Below are 21,262 nucleotides of genomic sequence, written 5' to 3'. Positions count from 1 at the left end.
GGGATCCTGCTTTTATTATTTCAATTGTGAGAAATTTCTTGGTGCTCTGTGTGGCTGCCCACAAGATTAAGTGCTTAATCTACATTTTTAACAGATGGAGGGCTTTCTTGACTTACTATAATTCTCATGTCTTGAGTCAGATGGAGTAAGGGGATTAGAAAATAATGGTGCATAAAGTAAATATCAATTGTTGCTCCTTTTATTTTGAGTAAAATTTTAATGTCATTTTTTTCCTCCCTCTATCTGTCTTTCCTCAAGGTTCTTCTTCAATCAGTCTCCTTCTTCAAGTCTATATCCTTGGTGACATCACAGTACAAAAATGTAGTAGGTGCTCAATAAATTCTTGCTGAAATAAACTGTGTTTATCTAATAGGGGCAAAGTGTCACATGACTGATTTTGCCACTTCTCCACTGATGCAACAAGCAAATAGGCAAAAGATAGATGTTAATGTATTTATCAGTTTACATGAGAAGTTCTTTATGGATATTTCTGTGGTATTATTCATGATTGTCCTTGCAACTCTAGGCTGTGAAGGTATTTACTTTTTGCAGAATTAACTGTAGTGTGGTTCCCTTAGCGAAATACTAAAAATATTCTGTTCCACATATGGCTTTCTTGGTGTTAATATGCGCCGTTGCTAGATGAAACTACTTGTCTTTTATTTTGAATATATTCCAAGATCATTTGAAATGGTATGGGCAATTCATTCTAGAAGCATGTATTAAGAACTTCCTCTGTGCCAAGTGCTGTGTAATTCCAAATAAAAAGCTCAAATAAGTGATTATGGTAAGAAAATGTTTTTGCTTTTCACTCCTAGTAGACATTCTACATCTTTCCAAAAACCTAACTATTAAGGTAGGCTGTGTAAATTTTAATTTATAGCTTCTTCACTATTCCTATTTCCAAATGATTCATATTTCCCTATTCTTTCCATAATCATAAGTTTTCAAAAATTGAAATCTGCTCCCATATCTCTTAGTTATTTTTTCTCATTTTAAAATAGATTAAACTAAGACTTACATGTGCTAGTGGTAAGTGGTTTTGTTGTTGTTGTTGTTGTTTTCCTGACTTTTTAACCCAAATTTTTACTGTTCCTTTCTGGTGGTAAAAGGAAAGAAATATTTTTAACAGAAAAAAAAACTTGTAACTGAATATTTTAAAAATAGAGACTATTTTCTAGGAATAAGTTAACTGTTCTCTCTGTGTTTAGAGTTGTCTGCAAACCAGGTAGTGGAGCGTGGCTACTATTAGGTGATTTTGGTCACTGTAACAACCAATACAGGGGGCTTCCCTGGTGGCACGGTGGTTAAGAATCCGCCTGCCAATGCAGGGGACACAGGTTCGAGCCCTGGTCCGGGAAGCCACAGGGACACAACTACTGAGCCTGTGCTCTAGAGCCCACGAGCCACAACTACTGAGCCCGTGTGCCACAACTACTGAAGCCTACATGCCTAGAGCCCGTGCTCCACAACAAGAGAAGCCACGTCAATGAGAAGCCTGTGCAGCACAATGAAGAGTAGCCCCAGCTCACCGCAACTAGAGAGAGCCCATGTGCAGCAATGAAGACCCAACACAACCAAAAATAAATAAATAAAATAAATAAATGTATTAAAAAAAAAACAACCAGTACTGACAATGGACATGTAAAGAGCTTTCTTGAGGGAAACGGTCCTTTCCTTAAGAATTGAAATTAATTAAGATATATATCTAATAAGTATGTGAAGGAAGTAGAGATTTTGATTTCTTCCAGCCAACACAGCATTAAATTTTTGCTTGAAAGTCCAAATACATTGAAAGAATTAGCAATGCCTTGAAAGTACTCTCAGCAATCCTTTTAATTTAGTAACCTCTTCATGATGTAAAAATGACTCAAGTGTATGTGTAACAGCCTAATGAATTTCTGGAAAGAAGGGGTTCTTCATTAAAGCATGTCTGTGAAAACTCTAAATTCAGCGGAACACAGGTTTAACTCCAGACGGCTATTAAAGCTTTGACATATTCAACAACTCTGTACGCATGAAGTACTGTTTTACTCTCTGATAGATTTTGCATACAATACTAATAGCATATTTAATCACAGGGCTTTAAGGCGTTACACAGCTACATTTGACAATCTTGATTTGTAAAATGAGATTCAGAAAGGTTAAGTGATTTGGATCCTATTCTTTACTGCCCTAATTAAGCTCGCAGGTCTCTGCCCAACCCATATCTGGGAAAAAAACAAACTGTGACACAGATAACACCGTCCATCTGGGTCACTGCAGCAGTTCTTAGTGATCCATCTGTACTGATACCAGAGATAGAGATTGGGAACACCCATTACTGTGCATCTGCCACCTCCACTCGCTTTGATCTCCTCTTTTCCAAACTCCTACTGTAGTCATCCTTAATCCACACATTGGGCTATTAATCACGCATGGCTCTGCACTGTTGCTTAATCATTTCATGTTCATTTATTCTACTGACACATAATTATGAAACATTTACTGTGAAGAAAGTACTATTCTAGACTGGTGTGTGTGTGTGTGTGTGTGTGTGTGTGTGTGTGTGTTCTTTTTAATCTTACTCATGTAAATACCTCCATCTTATTCAAAAAGAAAAAAAAGAACTTAAGGAAACTATGGCAGTGAGGAAATATGGTATCACTGTGCTCAGGAACTAAAACCTAGGAAAGAAGATAAGACCAATGTGGTGTTCATTAAAATACTCCACAAATATTCCAGTTCTTTTCTCCTAGGTATATAGTTGAGTTGAAATTACCCTCTCTAAAGTTAGGTGTGATCATGTGACTTCTTTTGGCTAATGAAACATGAGTTGAAGTGATGTGTATAACTTCCAGGTGGAGGTCTTAAGGGCCAATAAGGCAATTCACCACATTCCTTTTATTCTACCTTAGTGATCATAGAAGTATATGAGAAAGTAGTGCTTCCATCAGCCAGGGTTTTAAAGTGTCCACTATGAGCAAAGCTCCTCTCCCAGCCTTCACTGGATATGCAGCAAGAGTGAGAAACTTTCGTTGTATTAAAACACTGTTATTTTTAACAGTTTTATTGAGGTATAATTTATATGCCACAAAATTCTCCTGTTTAAAGTATACAATTCAGTAGTTTTTAGTACATCTACAAAGTTATGTAACCATCACCATAATCTAATGTTAGAACACTTTCATCAGAACAACATCATTTAGAAGATTTAATCAACAAGAACTCTCATACCCATGAGCACTCACTCCCCATTTCTCCTTCATCTTCCCAGCCCTAGGCAATCACTAATCTACTTCTGTCTCTATAAATTTACCTATTCTGGGCATTTCACATAAATTGACGTGTACAATATGTGGTCTTTTGTGACTGTTTTCTTTCACCAGGCAGATTATTTTGGAGATTCATCCATGTTGTAGCATCTCTCAGTAATGTATTCCTTTTTATTGCTGAATACATTGTATGTATGTACCCATTTTGTTTATCCATTCACCACGTGTTGGACATTTGCATTGTTTCCACTTTTTGGCATTTATGAATAATGCTGTTACAAACATTTTTGTAAAAGTTTGTGTTGTTATATATTTTTGTTTATCTTAGAATTGCTCTAGGTGAAATTGCTGGATCATATGATAATCATGTTTAACATTTTGAAGAACTGCCAAACTACTTTCCAAAGTGACCGCATCAGGGACTTCCCTGGTGGCGCAGTGGTTGAGAATCTGGCTGCCAATGCAGGGGACATGGGTTCGAGCCCTGGTCCTGGAAGATCCCACATGCCGTGGAGCAACTAAGCCCATGCGCCACAACTACCAAGCCTGTGCTCTAGAGCCTGCGAGCCACAACTACTGAAGCCCGCAAGCCTAGACCCCGTGCTCTGCAACAAGAGAAGCCACTGCAATGAGAAGCCGCGCACCGCAACGAAGAGTAGCTCCCACTCGCCGCAACTAGAGGAAACCCATGTGCTGCAACGAAGACCCAACGCAGTTTTAAAAATTAATTAATTATTTTTAAAAAACAACAAAAACAAAGTGACTGCATCATTTTACATTCGCATCAGCAATGCTTAAAGATTCCAATTCCTTCACATCCTTACCAACAATTGCTATTGTCTGGCTTTTTTTATTATAGTCATTTAAGTGGGTATGAAATGGTATCTTTTGATATGCTTTTGATATGTACTTTTGATATGCATTTCCCTAATGAGTAATGATGTTGTTCCTTTTCTTTTTTTTTTTTTTTTTTTTTTTTTAGCGGTACGCGGGCCTCTCACTGCCGTGGCCTCTCCCTTTGCAGAGCACAGGCTCCGGACCCGCAGGCTCAGCGGCCATGGCTCACGGACCCAGCCGCTCCGCAGCATGTGGGATTTTCCTGGACCGGGGCACAAACCCATGTCCCCTGCATCGACAGGCGGACTCTCAACCACTGCGCCACCAGGGAAGCCCCTGTTGTTCATTTTTTCATGTACTTATTCATCATTTGTAAATCTTTTTTGGAGAAATGTCTAGTAAATTCTTTGATCATTTTATAACTGATATATTTTTTTTTTTTTAGATGTTGGGGGTAGGAGTTTATTAATTTATTTTTATTTATTTATGCTGTGTTGGGTCTTCGTTTCTGTGTGAGGGCTTTCTCTAGTTGTGGTAAGTGGGGGCCGCTCTTCATCGCGGTGCGCGGGCCTCTCACTATCGCAGCCTCTCTTGTTGAGGAGCACAGGCTCCAGATGCACAGCCTCAGTAGTTGTGGCTCACAGGCCCAGTTGCTCTGCGGCATGTGGGATCCTCCCAGACCAGGGCTCAAACCCGTGTCCCCTGCATTAGCAGGCAGATACTCAACCACTGCGCCACCAGGGAAGCCCCTATAACTGGTATATTTCTTATTGAGTTAGAAAAGTCCATTATATAATCTATACACAAGTCCCTTATCAAATATTTGATTTGCAAGTATTGTTTCCCATTCTGTGGGTTGCCTTTTCACTTTCTTGATGATATGTTTGCAAGACAAAGGTTTTTAATTTTGACAATGTCCAATGTTTTGATTTTTTCTTTTATCACTTGTGCTTTAGATGTTATATCTAAGAAAACTTTGCCTAAGCCAAGGTCACAAAGATTTACTCCTATGAGTTCTTGTAGGAGTTTTATAGCATTAGCTCTTACCTTTAGATCTATGATCCATTTCAAGTACATTTTTATGTGTGGTGTGAAGTAGGGGTCTAAATTCATTCTTTTGCATGTTGATATCCAGTTGCCCCAGACCCATTTGTTGAAAAGATTCTTATTTCTCCTATTGAATTGTCTTGGCACCTTCATTAAAAAGAATTGATCATAAACATAAGAATTTCTTTCTGGTCTCTTAATTCTATTCTTCTAATTCTATTCTTTTTTTAATTGGAGTATAATTGCTTTACAATGTTGTGTTGGTTTCTGCTGTACAACAAAGTGAATCAGCTATATGTATACATATATCCCCTCCTTTGGACCTCCCTTGCATTCCCACCCAAATCCCACCCATCTAGGTCATCACAGAGCACCAAGCTGAGCTCCCTGTGCTATACAGCAGGTTCCCACTAGCTATTTTACACATGGTAATGTATATATGTCAATCCTAATCTCCCAATTCGTCCCAACCTCCTCTTCCCCTGCCATGTCCACATGTCCATTCTCTACATCTGTGTCTCTATTCCTGCCCTGCAAATAGGTTCATCTGTACCATTTTTCCAGATTCCACATATATGTGTTAATATATGATATTTGTTTTTCTCTTTCTGACTTATTTCACTCTGTATGACAGACTCTAGGTCTATCCTCATCTCTACAAATGACCCAATTTCATTCCTTTTTATGGCTATGTAATATTCCATTGTATATATGTACCACACATGTATCTATTCTATGCCAGTACCACACATAGTTACTGTAGCTTTGTAATAGGTTTTAAAATCTGGTAGTGTAAAGTCCTTCCATCTTGTCATTCCTTTTTAAGGATTGATTTGACTAGTGTAGGTTTTGCATTTCCATGAATTTTAAAGTAAGCTTGTCAATTTCTGCAGAAGGAAAGAAAGAAAGAAAAAGAAAGAAGAAAGAAAGAAAGAAAGAAAGAAAGAAAGAAAGAAAGAAAGAAAGAAAGAAAGAAAGAAAGAAAGGAAGGAAGGAAGGAAGGAAGGAAGGAAGGAAGGAAGGAAAGAAGGAAGAGGGAGGGAGGGAAGGAGGGAGGAAGGAAGGAAGGGGGAAGGAGGGAAGGAATTAGACCAGCTGGAATTTCAGGGAATTGCATTAAATCTGTAGATAAATTTGGGGAGTATTGCCATCTTAATACTGAATCCTCTGATCCATGAACATAAAGTATCTTCATTCATTTAGATCTTCCTATATTTTTTTCAACAATGTCTTGTTGCTTTTGGTCTTGCACCTCTTTTGCTAAGTTTATTTTTAATGAGCTTTTACTCTTTTGGATGCTATTGTGAGTGAAATTGCTTTCTTAATTTCTTTCTTGTATTATTCATTGCTAGTGTATGGAAGTGCAATTGATTTTTGTAACCTTGCTAAATTCATTTATTCTAGTATTTTTTAGTAGCTTTCTTGGGATTTTCTGCATAGAAGATCATGTTGTCTGCAAATATAAAGTTTTATTCTTTGTTTCTAATTTAATGTCTTTTATTTATCTTACTTTCTTAATTGCCCTCTCTAGAACCTCTGGTATGATACTGAAGAAAAGAATCCCAGAGATTTTGAGGTTGGTTGTTATTGCAACATAACCTTGCCTTTATATCAGTAATGCAAACATTAGATGGAGCAAAACAGAGATGGATTCAATTTAGTTGGCAAAATCAGGGAAGGCTTTTGTGAGAGTGACTTGGAAAGGATAAGCCTTGAAGGATGGAAGTGAAGCCATTCAGTACCAAAAACTACAATACTGAGTTTTATACCTTGATTTAGTCAAAGTTAATCGGTAAATGAAGAGTAGAGAGAAGACAGGAAATAAAAGTTAAGAGCAGAATATTTGTGAAAAGCTGTACAGGAGAGTTGAGGATGAAGATGGAAAGATCAATCCAGAGGCTACTGGCTACTGCTAAAGCCTAGAGAGGAAATAGCAAGTGCCAGAGCTAAGAGGTAATTAACGCTGCCTGTTCCCAGATCCCTCCTCTGTTCACATTTAGAGCTTCAGCAGTACCTACACTGCGTCGACCCAGGCTCCTAGAGTCCCCCAACTCCTAGCTAAAGGATATTTACCAGCTACTGAGCATGAATCTATTCTGAGCCTTGTTCCTGGCTCTGTTTTGATCTTGGACCTCAATATCAGGAACAGTATGAGTTTTCCACTTTTAAATTGCAAGATATCTTCTGACGTTCTGTGATCTCCTTTTCTGCTTTGCCACAGGCCCAGGAATCAATGTACTTCTCTTGCCATTTTTCATGTTGCTCTAGCTCATGTCTTACCTAGATTTTCTCATCTCAGCTAGACTGCCTGTAGAGTAAAATCCAACGTCCTCAGCTCCTTTTGGTAGACCTGCAACCCTCATCCCCAAACACACGAAACAAGACACAAACAGCCAAAATTCCTCAAATGGAATTGTAGTCATTGACTGGTTTGTTTGATTTTGTTTGTTTTTACTAGACCTTATCAATATAAATTAAAATTTTTTAAAACTACAAAGTTTTAAAAATCTGACATAGTTTTGCTGTCACGATCCCCTTTTAAATTAATAACTATGTCTAGCTGGGCTTCTCTTCTAATAATAATCACCATCCCTGAGTACCAGGCACTGTGCTAAGTCCTTTAACACGTTTACTGTTCACCACTGAAAAGTAGTCAACTCATGTCCATTTCACAGAGAAGGGCACTGAGGCTTAGAGAAGAAAATTTATTAGGCTATAGGCACAATTTCTAAATGTCGAAGCCAGTATTGGAACCCGCATTTATCCATTTGTTTCCCAAACCCACATCCTGCTATTATAGCCCACTACCTTTTTGAGTAGAGCCCATGAAACCCCTTTTAGATTCTTGCTCTTGCATTGTTGGGCATCGTGACTCTTTGCTTCCATGCAGCCCTTTTTTTCTAGAGTGTCAACTGATGTCTTTTCAAGTATGTACTTGTCTTACTGGGTTTAGTAATGTTTAAGAAACCTCTAAACTGATTGACGGTCATTTCATTAGTCTTCCTCTACACAGATAACATTTTTTGGAGTCCCATACTAGACTGGACTGCCTGAGAACAGGGTTTGTCCTTGGAACAAAGAAATGCTTAACAGGAAGTGTTTAATGAATAAATGAACAAATAAAACAAGCAAATAAATAAAATGGATGAATATATGAATGGACAATTTTAATACCTCATTCTTGCAACTGGCTTTTGCACTGTTTAAAGGCAGTGCTACCCTGTAGCAGTAAGTGAATGGAGATTGAATCCCAGCTTCATTGCTTAACAAGTTCTGTGAGGATGGATCATTACTTAACCTCTCCAAGCCTCAGATTGTTCCTTTGTAAAATGAGTAACAGTATCATATGGCATATGGAAGGCCATATGAGATAATGAAGGTAATGAATGCAACACGGAGTAAACATTCATTTACTATTATCTCCATTCCCTTACCTTTAAGACAAATTTTGCAACCTGAGTTTCCTCCTACTTTCCTTGTCTTGAGCTAGTTCTCCTTTGCCTGGATAATTACATTGGTATATGCTACCTAGCATCTAGAGATGGAGTATATCATAATGTTTGAAACTCAGACTCTGGAACCAGACTGCCTGCATTAAAGTACATACCCCACCACATCCTGCGTGATCTAGGCAAGCATCTTGACATTACCTCGCCCCAGTTTCCTTATGGAAAATGGGAATAATAATAGTGCCTTCTTCCCAGGAATGACAGCTTAGAATTAAATAAGTTAATGTCTATAAACTCATAGAACCATATCTAGCCCAGTGAAAGGCATTTAAGTGTTTACTTTATTACTATTATTGTCATTGGCATTATTACTACTACTACTACCACCACCACTGCTTCAGGCACTTAAGTAAAAGTGCCCTAAAATGTTCTTCTTGGAGATAAGAGAACTGAATCTCTGCCTTCTTCATTTGCTATTGATCTCCAACTACTTGATGTTTACTACTGGATATCACAAGTGCCAATTGCCTTTCTGTCTAAACTCTCTAAGTTTTTTGCTACTGAAAATTATGCCCGAGTACTTGCAATATCCTGAAGTTAGTCTGTCTCAATTTCAGGATCTATTCATTCTTTGTCTGTCCCATTTTGAGATATATAGAGTTCTACTGTTCCAAAATTAAGTGGTCCCTAGATCACTGACTGGTGTGTGTGTGTGTGTGTGTGTGTACATATTACCTCTGCTGTCATATGGTTTCTGACTCTGCTGGGAACAGTCATTTCTCATTTCCAGATAGCAGCCCTTCCTCTTCCAATTCATTGTCTCGAATCTGCTGTGGTTCTGCCAACCAGGAAAACCCAGCTTGTTTGAATTGTGAATATAGTACATGTGACGAGACCCTGACAGAGAGCCTCTGGGACCTCCCATGAGTCAAGAGAGCGAGCAACAGTGTGTGAACATTGTAACATAGAGTGTGGTTGCTTAGAGGATTCTTCTTAGCTCACTTTGTTATTCTTGGTTGTGGTCCAAGAGAGGTGAGCTTTTTCAGGTATCTGAGTCTTAAAGAGGTAGAGCATCATTATCCTAATTTTATTCTAGAAATGCAAAAAGCATTCAATTCATCCCTTGTCCACAGCATCCAGATGTTCTGGGCCATATAAGAACAGATACTGTACACTTGCTCGGGGAGGTGTGTAAAGGTTTTAACCATCTGACCTCTGAACCTCCTTCTAGTGCTTAGAAAACTCTGTACTGCCTGCAGGACAGATAGTCACTCTCCCTGGCTTCCTGGCCTCAGAATCCAGAGCAATAGTGTAATAGATTACAGGGCAATAGTGATGGCAACATCTAGTGCCCAGTGGCAATGGTGCCAGTGGTGGTATCCAGCGAATGGTACTGGTGGTGGCAGGGGTGTACTTCAGCGTTCAGGCTGCAGCAGCAGCAGTGTCAGTGCTAAGTGTCTGTTCTTGTGACACTACGTTGTGGATCCAATGAGCTGACCTCTTCTGGTCCCCTCCCATTTTCCAAGCCTGGTTTTTCATCCCTCCCAGCAATGTTATTACTACGCAATAATTTTCCAGAAAATTGCTTACATGCTTAAGCCAATCAGCACCAGTTCTGTTGTTTTCCACCAAAAACCCTGTGTTGGACAGATGGCTGATTTATTATTTTCTATCTAAACCATATATAAAGCAAACACTTGATTTCAAATGATAGTTTATTCTTTGAATTGAATTGGACCACATATCGGATTATGGTTAGTAAATTTTATTGTCATATCCTTATTAGCACAATTATTCAGAAAAGGTGGCAAAATTCTATTTTGACTTACCACTTCCTATTTATTACAGTTTTACTCCCCTGAGTATCTTATAACCCAGCAAGTAGTGTTCAAATCATTTTTAAAAACCACTTTCCCCCTCTGTTTTCTTCTAGGACTTTTACAATTTCAGGTCTTAGGTTTAATCCATTTTGAGTTGATTTTTCTTCATGTTATAAGAAAAGGGGACATTTTCATTCTTTTGCATATGGATATCTAATTTTCCTGACGATGCTTATTGAAGAGACTATCCTTTCCTCATTCTGTATTCTTGGCACCCTTGCTGAAGATTAGTTGACTGTGTATGCATGGGTTTATTTCTGGGCTCTCTATTTTGTTCCATTGGTTGATGTGTCTGTTTTTATGCCAGAACTGTACTGTTTTAATTACTATAGCTTTGTACTATAATTTGAATTAAGTAAATGTGATTTGAAAAACAAATGTGCTTTGTTTTTCTTGCTCAAGATTGCTTTGGCTCTTCAGAGTATTTTGTGCTTCTATGTGAATTTTAGGATTGTTTTATCTATTGATCTTAGCAATGATTTTTTTGGATATGACACCAAAAACACAGGCAACAAAAGCAAAAATAAACAGGTGACATTATATCAAACTAAAAACTTCTGCACAGCAAAGGAAATCATCAACAAACCAACAGAATGGGAGAAAATATTTGTAGACCATATATCTTATAAGGGATAAATACCCCAAATATATAAGGAACTCATACAACTTAATAGCAAAAAAATAAAGTAAAATTAAATAACCCAATTAAAACATGGGCAAAGGAACTAAATCAATATTTCTCCAAAGAAGACATACAAATGGCCAACAGATATATGAAAAGATACCAATGAAAAAATGACGACAATGAAAAAATCATTGTCAGGGAGATGTGAATCAAAACTACAATGAGATATCACCTCACACCTATTAGGAAGGTTGTTATTTAAAAAATGAAAGACAAGGGTTGGCAAGGATGTGGAGAAAAGAGAATCCTTGTACACTGTTGGTAGGAAGGTATATTGGTACAGCTTTTATGGAAACCAGTATAAAGGGTCCTCAAAAGATTAAAAATAGAACTATCACATGACCCAGCAATCCCACTCCTGGGTATATATTCAAACAAACTCATTTAAGCTCTCTGAGCCTCTTGTACTCATCTTTAAAACTGAGCAGTGGGCTTCCCTGGTGGCGCAGTAGTTGAGAGTCCACCTGCCGATGCAGGGGACACGGGTTCGTGCCCCGGTCCAGGAAGATCCCACATGCCGCGGAGCGGCTGGGCCCGTGAGCCATGGCCGCTGATCCTGCGTGTCTGGAGCCTGTGCTCCACAACGGGAGAGGCCGCAAGAGTGAGAGGCCCACGTACCGCAAAAAAAAACCAAACCAAAAAACACATAAAACTGAGCTGTTAATAGAATTCAATGATATGGAGTTAGCTTTTGCTCAGTAAAAATATAAAAACCAATGTAAATGTACCTAACATTGCCATTCAAGCAGAATGTTTTATACACTATATTATTTGGTTTTCCTAACAACTAGTATAAAATGTATAGAAAATGCAAATGATGTTTATCGATTTGGCCAAATGGATCGTGTTATATATTGGTAGCCACGTGGTATATTATAATTAACCTATAGTTTGGTGTCCAGAGATCCAGTTTTTAGACTGGTTCTACCATCCACCAACTGAGTGAACTTGGACATGCCATTAATATTGCTTGACCCGCTTTTTCATATTAGAAAAATGGGGAGTAGGAGTATAGTTAATCCAAAACCTACTTCACAGGGTTAGAATCAAAATGAGTTAACAGGTATGAAAGTGATTTGTAAAGAGTGATTTCCAAATAAGTATCAAATGATGGAAGAAGAGAGAAGAGGGTGTCTAAAGGTACTGTATTTGTGACTAATGTCATGATACAGATTTTTTATTAAGAAACTTACCTTACTTTCTTCTACTTTGTATGACAGACATAGTACTCTCATAACAATGTAATTGTATAGAAGGTTGTAAGAGGCAGACTGCTCAGAAAATACATTACACAGAATTGGAAGGGGGTGGATATAAAGTTAGAATTTCTGAGCCATGAAGACATCAGATAGCAATTTCAGAAAGGTGTAACTTTATTTAAAACCAAGCTGCTGTGAATTCTATCATGCTGCAGACACCTCTGAATCAACAATCTCTGTTGGCAAATTGTTATGCTGACAAATCTCACATAAACTGAAAATTTCCATTTTGTAAACAAGTAAGTGGGTTCCTGAGGGTCTGGATTATATCCTGAGCTGGAACTCTGGAAAACAAGATTCCTTGCTTGAGTGACCCTACATAAGCCATTTCTCATTTTAGCAAAGAGATTCAAATATTTATCACCCATATCAGGGAGCAACTGTGAACTTTAATGTAACATTAAGTTTAAAACACTTCTACAAGTTTGGGAAACACAAGAACACATGGTTGGCTTCACTGGCTAGATTTTGTGTTATACAGTAGTATGGTGTGTTAATTTGGTCATCTTCATAACACTAGGGGGTCTATTTCCACTTCTATCCACAATAGGAAAAATGCAGAACACTGGTCCAGAAGCATCCAGGCCAGAATATTTGATATACAGAAATGCAAATGTACATGCAGGTGAATACAGTTTGGATGATGTATCTTCCTTCTGCTGGGTCAGAGTCAATGTTCTTTATGATCACCACACCCATTATCTAAGCAGAATGAACTGAACATGTGATACAGCCATGCAGCTGGGTGAAAAATCACCAGCTTTCACAGGAAAGGGAAGTAGGTGAGGTACATTTGCATACCATGGACTTTGGAACAAGCAACGTACACATACATCACAAGAGGTGTACAAGGGACAACGGTGTCCAAGAAGGGGCATCAAGTGGGAAGATGAGAGGTATTTGGCCCAGATCCCAGATACAGTGGGATTAAATGAGAAACCTATTAAAAGCTTTATACAATGTCTAGCTTACAGACGCTTAACATATCAATATTATTAGACATTAGTTTTCTTTCCTCCTGTTTTATAAAATTACTTTGTGGGAGGGGCACTATCTATATACTAAGGGGAGTTGGATTCCTTGACTGCAAGGAATCCTTCTAGCTTTACGAGTATAATGAACCTGGCAGTAATTTAACCTTTGAGCAGCCCTGTTTTATCAAGGGCTGGCATCACTGTTTATAAAGATAGTAACCTCTTTGTGGTCCTCTGGCCTGCAAAGTGGGGTGAGTGAGAGGATGGAGAGGGGAATACCTGTTCCTGATCACGAGCTTGGTCCCAAGCCCATTTTTCATGTACATTTATTTTCCTATTTCTATTTCTAGGTGCTTTTCTAGATGCTCCAGCCAACTTCAGGGATGGTATGGGTTTACCTGTGGTCTTATGAGGAAAAGACAGGACCCAAGGGAAACAAGGAATTTGGAAGTCTTGGTCATCAGATCAACATCCTACAAGTTGGAAGAGTCTAGTCTTGTGTGATCTTGTAGCAGAACTTCTTTCCTATTTGGTCTGTGATAACCAGCCTTCCACACCTGTGAACCCAGGCCTGAACACCTATTTTTCGGGTTACTAAAGATGCCAGCCAGGGTCAGACCTGGGCAAAATTAGAAAACAAAGATGTTGTGTTAGAAAGACTACTGAGACAGGGGCCCCAGTACCTGGATCCCGGCTCAAGCATTAACTAGTTATATGACTTTGGGTAAGTCATTTCTCTTTTTTGAGCCTTGTTTTTTTGTGTGTATAAAATGGGAGTAATAATAACATGTTTGTAAAGTGTTTTAAACAGATAAAAACAGAGCCGTCTCCATACTGTAAGTCGGGGCCTGCCTTCCACATTCATGCCCACTCTTTCCCTTCCCTTTCCAGTTTCTCTCCCTCCCCACCCTCCACTTGTACAGCCTACAGTTCCTCAGGGTGGGAAACAGATCTAGTTAATTCATAACAAAATGTTTGCACCATGAGTGACTCTTCCCTTATGCCATCTGCATGCTAATGAATGAATCTCTGTTTTTAGGCTATCCAATGTTAACAAGAGACAGAATGGAAGAAGGTAGAAGCGTGCGTTTGGGGGCGGGCAGGGGGAGGTTGGGTATCCTTAGGTAGAAACCGCCCTGATAACCCAAAGACAGCAGCCGGCTCAACCTGACGCAAAGCTGGCTGTGCTGGGAGCCTTTGGAAGCTTGGTCCCACAGATACCGTGCAATTCTCTCTCCTCTGCATCCTTGGTCTGCAGTGACACTGGCAGATGCTAAACTTCGGCCTGTCGAGAACACTTAATTAGGTTATAGAGGCTGCCCAAAATCCCAAAGTCATCCTAAGAAAGTGAAACACTTTGAGATCTGAAACAAAGGTCAGAAGACACAAACACTAGTTTGATTTTTTTTTTTTTTTTTTTTTTTTTTTTCGGTACGCGGGCCTCTCACTGCTGTGGCCTCTCCCCTTGCGGAGCACAGGCTCCGGACGCGCAGGCTCAGGGGCCATGGCTCACGGGCCCAGCCGCTCCACGGCATGTGGGATCTTCCTGGACCGGGGCACGAACCCACGTCCCCCGCATCGGCGGGCAGACTCACAACCACTGCGCCACCAGGGAAGCCCCACTAGTTTGATTTTTAAGAGAGAAACCACCAGATAAGGAGGCGGGGGGTGGGGCGAGGCGGTGGATGAGAAGGAGGAAGGCCGGCGAGCCCTTGACAATCTGGCAACTCCTCATCAGTCTCATAAACAACACTGAGATCAGGCATAAAGTGGTCCTGGCTCTCCTTTCTCCAGTAACAAATACTGTATATTCATAAAGGATGATACTGTAATAGACACTGTATATTCATAACCTCTTCCAGAGAGCCCAGTCTGAACCTCCTGGGACATCAGGAGAGCTTTCAGAGAGTTGTCCTTACTGCTGAAGAAAGTTCCCACCTGGGAGTAATGAGGTTGGAGAGAGGAAGGAGATAATTTGCTAAGTGGGATCAGTTGAACTAATACATGGGCACGTTCAAGGTTTTCTTTATTGGTTGCATCAAATTATTACAAAGTAAGGACTGCTGTGTGCCCCCCTGGTTCTCAGTACTGAAGAGGCAGCCTTAAAAACCCAGAGACCCAATTCTCCGAAAAGGTTACCCCAGAAAGTGTGTGCTGGTGATGCGGCGGGGTGACAAAATAAACAGCAGTGCGTAGGACTTCACTGCCACCAGCTGGGCCCAGAAGAAGTGCAGGCCAGGAGGAGGCCAGGAGCTGCCTACAGCAGAAGCCCCAGGTGAGAGGCTAAAACCAGCAGTTGAGCTACCTTCACCCTGTGCCCAGCCGTTCCTCCCCAATCTCAAAGATTTGGAAAAGCTATTCTTCCTCTCTAAAAGCCAGGAGTTCCTGCCCTAAAGCTCAGCATAAGGGGTTTGGAGACCAAAGTCCCGTTAAGGCTCTAAGCACGCCCTGCTCACTTCCGCCACCCCACAGCACAATCACACTTCCTTCGTGCCCCGGGATTTGCAGAATTTTGGAGGTACAATGAAGTGCGGCCCGGAGATGGCAATTTTATGGCTCGGTCCCTTTATATCTCACGTCACCCCGGACGTGGATCAGACTCCTTGCACTGTCCACCTCACGCCCCGACCCCAGGCAACAGTCCCCCCATGCGCTCTGGCCACGTTGGATCAGCGTCAGGTGGAGCCAACTCACGCTCTGCACGAACTTGAAAAAGCTGCTCCACGCCAACTCTGATCTCTCGCACCTGGCTCCAATCCGTGGCCACCTGCACTTTGCGGGACGTTGCGCGGGGCGGCGCTCCCCCGAGTCCACACTGGTCTGCGGAGCCCAGGCGCGCGCCAGGGCGCGCGGGGCTCCCGGCATCCTCCCGTGCGGCGGGGCCCCGGAGCCTCCGGGCTGGCGGAATGGCCCGGGAATGTGCCCGGGTGGGAGCAGGAAATAACCCCTGGAGACTTAGAGACCTCGGGAGGGCTCGCTGCGGAGATCGGCTCTAGAAAAGGTTCCGTGAGCACGCGGCGAGGAGCACGTGAGCGGCGCTGCTTCTCTATAAAAACCCCCGGCTCTGCTGGGCGTGGGGAGCGAACGGAGTGGCAGGACTCGCCACCTGCGCCAAGAGAAACGGCCACGGTGATATTCCCTCCAGGACGCACGAGACGGTCCCGAGTTTTGGTGCTTCGATCCCTGGGAGTCCGGGCTCCGTGGTGCGTCTAACTTTGAGGCGGAATTCCCAGCACTTAGGCAAAAAAAACGCGCAGACGCCGGGATGAGAGCGTTTTGGAAAATGTTCAGGGCTTGTTTGACCCTTAGTAGAGTTGGAGGAGGAGTAGCAGAAATCTCGGGCTAATTTCTTTCTGGTCGTCCACCGAAGAGGCAGCCAGGAGCGCCCGGGCTCGCCCTCAGAGAAGCCAGGGAGACCCTTGGCAGCCCGAGGCCCCCGCAACAGAACCGCCCTTAATTTAATTAAGTCGCGGGATATTCCTGTGCCCCAGGGGAGGCGGCTGGCGATAAACTCCGGACGCCTTTTGTAGATAAAGTTTGGTCCGCTCCACTTGCCCTCTCTGTCCGGGCCCCGTTGACCGCCCCCTCCTCTAGCGGCGGGCGCGGGCGGGGACATGGCCATGGACTCGGCTTCCTGGCGCAAAGAGGCGCCGCGCCCGTAGCCGCCGCCACGCTGACCTCCCGCTCCCGCCCGCTACTGCGCTGAGCCCTGGCAACAAGCGAAGGCTGACGCCCAGAGGGGCAGGAGGCGGCGGTGAGAGGGGCCCGAGGGTCCGTATGGCCGCTCTCCGCCGGCCGTTGGTGTGTGCCACGGAGCTCGCCCGCGTCGCCTCGGGCTCGGAGCGGCTCTGAGCCGCGCCGCCTGCGGGGATCGACCTAGCCGTTCCGCGGAGCCGCGGGCAGGAACCCGAGAAGCAGGAGTCGGCGGCTCTTCCTCCCTGAAGGCAATGTGGCCGGCCGGCGCGGGCACCAAGCTGCCCTGTCCCCGGGACTCTGCGCTCCGGCGGGCGGCTTTCTCTGGGAACCTCACCGCCCTGCCTTCTCACCTGATGCCAGCCGGCCGCAGCGTCCGGGTCTTCATCAGCGCCAACCCTGAAGGTAAGTCCTTTGCTTGCGCTTGTCCGTCTGTCCTTCTATCCGTCTACGCGGCGGAGCCAGAGAGAGTGCCATGGCACAGCTGGGCGCGCCGTGCGTCCCCGGCGCTCCCTTTCTCTAGCTAATACCGAGGCTGTCCTGAGCGCTTGGGACTTTAATTTGAATCACTTTTCTTCTTCCCTCGCTCATTCCTTCTGCCTGCTGACTTCCCCTGGGACACCCATTTCTCGCCCCCTGGGTTCTTTTCCCTTGGTCTGAGAAATGTCCGAAGTATTAACAGACGCTTCTGGAAGCTTCATCCTGCCACTCCCCACCCCCACCCCGTTTTTCTTTCCTTTAGCGGTTTCTTCTCCGAGGTTATCGTGAAACGTCCTCTCGCTCTCTCGGCTCCGCGGCAGATTCCTGAATGGGGGCTCCCTCCTCTGCCACTTGTTCAGGCCGAGGCGAAGTGAGAGCATGGGGTTCCCCGAGGCTTGCCTCTTGCCGGTGTGCTAGTGGGACCCTTTGTCTTGGGGAGCTAAGGAGACTCTTGTGAACCCAAGATCCGCAGAGATCGAGGGGAAACGCGCTGTGCGGTCCCGAAACAGGCTGACGCTGGTTTCCAGGTGGAGCGTTCAGGATGAGTTCATCTCTACAGTTGGGTCTTGGGCTAGATGGCCCCGGTCTAGAACTTGGCCTTCTCAGTCGTGTTCCAGCTAAAGGCTGGGGCCCTGGTAGCTGCTAAATGAAAACTTGTTGATTTATTGCATTCACAAACCACAGCGGCTGAGCTCCGGGTGGTCAGTTTTCTCTCATCACTGCCTATCAATTCACAGTCCTGAACGTTAACTTTCATTCCCAGTAAGTGAAGAAAAAGTAGGATGCATTTGACTTGGCTTGGATAAAACTGTAAGAGTTGCTCTTTCCCAGAAAAATAAGTGTTTGGCCCTAAGATGAGTTTATAGGAGACTGAAATAGGCGTGTGAGATGGGAAACTTGCTACACTCTAACAAGCCTTGGTTCTGACAGAGAAGTAAAGGAAAAAAAGAAAGTTAACAGTCATATGGATAGAATCATCATTGCAAAACCCAAGGTTCTGGTTGCCTGTAAAAAGGATTCAGAGGACCTATAAAAAATAGCTTTCTAAAAAAATTACTGTTTCATAAAACGCTAGCAGAAATTTCAGGTACAGTTCACCTTATGACAAAGGGATTGGGAAAAGAATCAAATAGATAACCCACAGTGATTAGTATTAGAAGGGCTGTACACTTTTGAGGGAGGGTATGACTGTCCTCATCAATTTACAACTCTGTTTCACAGCACTTAGTAATTAAGGAGGCTTTTTGAAAGCTGCAGTACATTCTTTAAAATTCCTTTCATCTGAACTATGTCTTACAGGATTTTTTACTTAAATCTGGATAAAGAAAACTGTGGGGCTGTGCAGCATGTTGAAGGACCTAAGGAAGTTTGCAACTTAAGTTTTCGGTGTTGTTTTTAAAAATATTGATAAAACAGTATTTGAGAGAATTTAATTTTCCTGAGCTTAAAAAAAAACCTCATAAGAAGTGTTAAGTGTGCTGATGTAAAACCAGTTAAGTAACACTTTTCTTTAAACAAGTTGTTTTTAAATACAGTGAAAAGTCTGCTAATATCATTAGTAGTTTATTTTTCTTTACATTTGTAATTTATAGGATAAAAATCAGTGATAATGGATTTATATCAAGGTAGCTTAATATTGAATTAATATTCAAGATTAGTGTCATTTTTCTTAAGCCAGTACATGTGATTCTATAAGTTTTCCCATTTCTTGAAATACAGTAGAAGCTTCAGCGTGTATTAACATTAGGACAGCAGACAAGAGAGGGGGTGAATCATGCCTTCTGGTCACTGAGCTGGGCAGCTTGAACATTGATCTTAAAAGCCCAGAAATGTGACTCTTACCTGAGAAATTGCAATAGGAGCAGGACTTCAACTTTTATCCCAAATGGAGAGCCGAGGATATGTTAAATAGAAAAGACAGAGATAGGTATTTTTTTTAAGAGCCTGAACATGAAGCTTTGCGATCTCCGTAAATGCTCTGTCAGAGACAGCACTTTACCACCAGATCTTTATGGATATGACTCAGGAAGCAAATGGTTGTGTTTTGGTGCGATCCCGTATTAGATTGTTGGCCAATACTCAAGAGTCTCTCCGCTGTCAAATTAAGACAAAGAATTTTATCTCATGCTTTTCTTTACAAGCAGGAATCCAGTTTATGCTCTAAATAAAAGCTTCTCTGTGTTGAACTCATAGCAGTACTTTTAAGAATCCAGAAAGGATCTCCCTTAGATTGCTTTACAGAGCTTGTATGAAATTTCTCTATCAGTAATTAGGATAATACATGTTTTTTACAACATAGGTTAGCTCAGTCAGTAGTTCGGTTTTCGTTCTCAAACCCTGTGAGGATGGTAGACCACAGGGTGTTCTCCCTATTTTACAGAGGAGAAAACTGAGGCACCAGGTTAAGCTCATCTAGCAGAATGAAACAAGCTGGAGCTCATCTAGCAGAACTCATCTAGCAGAATGAAACAAGCTGGAGCCTGCAGGGGCCTCAAAACATCTCTCTTGGTACTTAGGTTCATGCCTGATTTCTGTAAATGTCTTAACACCCATATGGTCAAGAAAGTCAGCTGGCTGTAGTCAACAATGCTGGCCTTCCTCTTGAAGCCTGACAGCCACAAGAAGCTGAGTAGCAGGAAGGAACCATAGCTGCCCTGACCCACTTTACCCCCATGAAAAGGTAGCCATAGGAGCGTTCAAGGAAATGGCAGGATTTTCTGAACTCTGAAGGACACATTCCTATGCAAAAGCATATCTGCATCAGACCTGTCCCCACTGTGTGATAGACACTCAAGAAGAACCAGTGTGGGAGAGGAGTAACTGTCCCCCGTTCTCTTGCGTGGACGGACCTTGGACTTCATCTAGTCCCACCTCCCACTAACGTAGCAGTCCCATCTGTGGCATCTTTATTAATCCTTGGAATTTTTCCAGTCATTTAACCACTGTCTCTCTGCCAGAATGGCACTTATACCTCCTTGGAACAGTGGTTCTAAAGCACATATAAATTTCTCCACTGTGATTAGCCTGAATTGAATTGTCCGTGAGTACGCAGAGGAGAGGAGCCTGCACAGTTCTCTCCCTGTGACTGAAATTGGAGGGGCCTGTTAAATAGTATTCCTCTTCTGTGCTTCATTTCTTACCCAAGGCTCCTTTCCTTATAGGGACACATCTCATATTGGAGACTCTACTTTCATCGTCTCATCTAAACCTGAGTACCTCCCAAAGGCCCCACCTCCAAATATGATCACATTGGGAGTTAGGGCTTCAACATATGAACTCGGGGCGGGGGGCAAACACTCAATCCATAACATTCTGCCCCTGACCCTCCCACAAAATTCATGTCCTCCTGGCATGCCAAATACATTTATTGCATCCCAACAACTGCAAAAGCCTTGTCTTGTTGTAGTATCAACTCTCAAGTCTGAAGCCCAAAGTCTCAGCTAAATAATATGTGGGTGAGACTCCAGATAGGACTCATCGTGAAGCAAAATTCCCCTCCAGCTGTGAAGCTGTTAGATAAGTTATAGGCTTCCAAGATACCATGAGGGGACAGGTGTAGGATAAAGTTTTTCATTCCGAAAGGAATGAGAAAACTGGGAAAATTAGAAGGAAGAAAAGGATGAAGGATTCCAAGCAAATCCGAAACCTGACAAGACAAATGCCGTTAGGTTTTAAGGCTCTAGAATAATCCTTTTTGATGTGAT

At 42.3% G+C, this 21,262-nt stretch overlaps 1 protein-coding gene across 1 annotated transcript in view; it reads left to right on the top strand.

The window, feature by feature from the left end:
- Positions 1-17,332: 17,332 nt before the first annotated feature.
- The window catches only part of NWD2 (NACHT and WD repeat domain containing 2), a gene marked incomplete at both ends in the record, with an annotated part of 186,828 nt that continues 182,898 nt past the window's right edge, over positions 17,333-21,262 (top strand). Inside the window, one exon of the mRNA XM_082653949.1 lies at positions 17,333-17,483. Coding sequence (XP_082510075.1) covers positions 17,333-17,483 — 151 coding nt within the window. The remainder of the gene's footprint in view (positions 17,484-21,262) is intronic.

Source organism: Grampus griseus, assembly GCF_964374135.1.
Source record: "Grampus griseus genome assembly, chromosome: 4".
In the NCBI taxonomy this organism is placed as follows: domain Eukaryota; kingdom Metazoa; phylum Chordata; class Mammalia; order Artiodactyla; family Delphinidae; genus Grampus; species Grampus griseus.
Note: the sequence above shows the minus strand (reverse complement) of the source record. Positions and strands in the feature narration are given on the sequence as shown.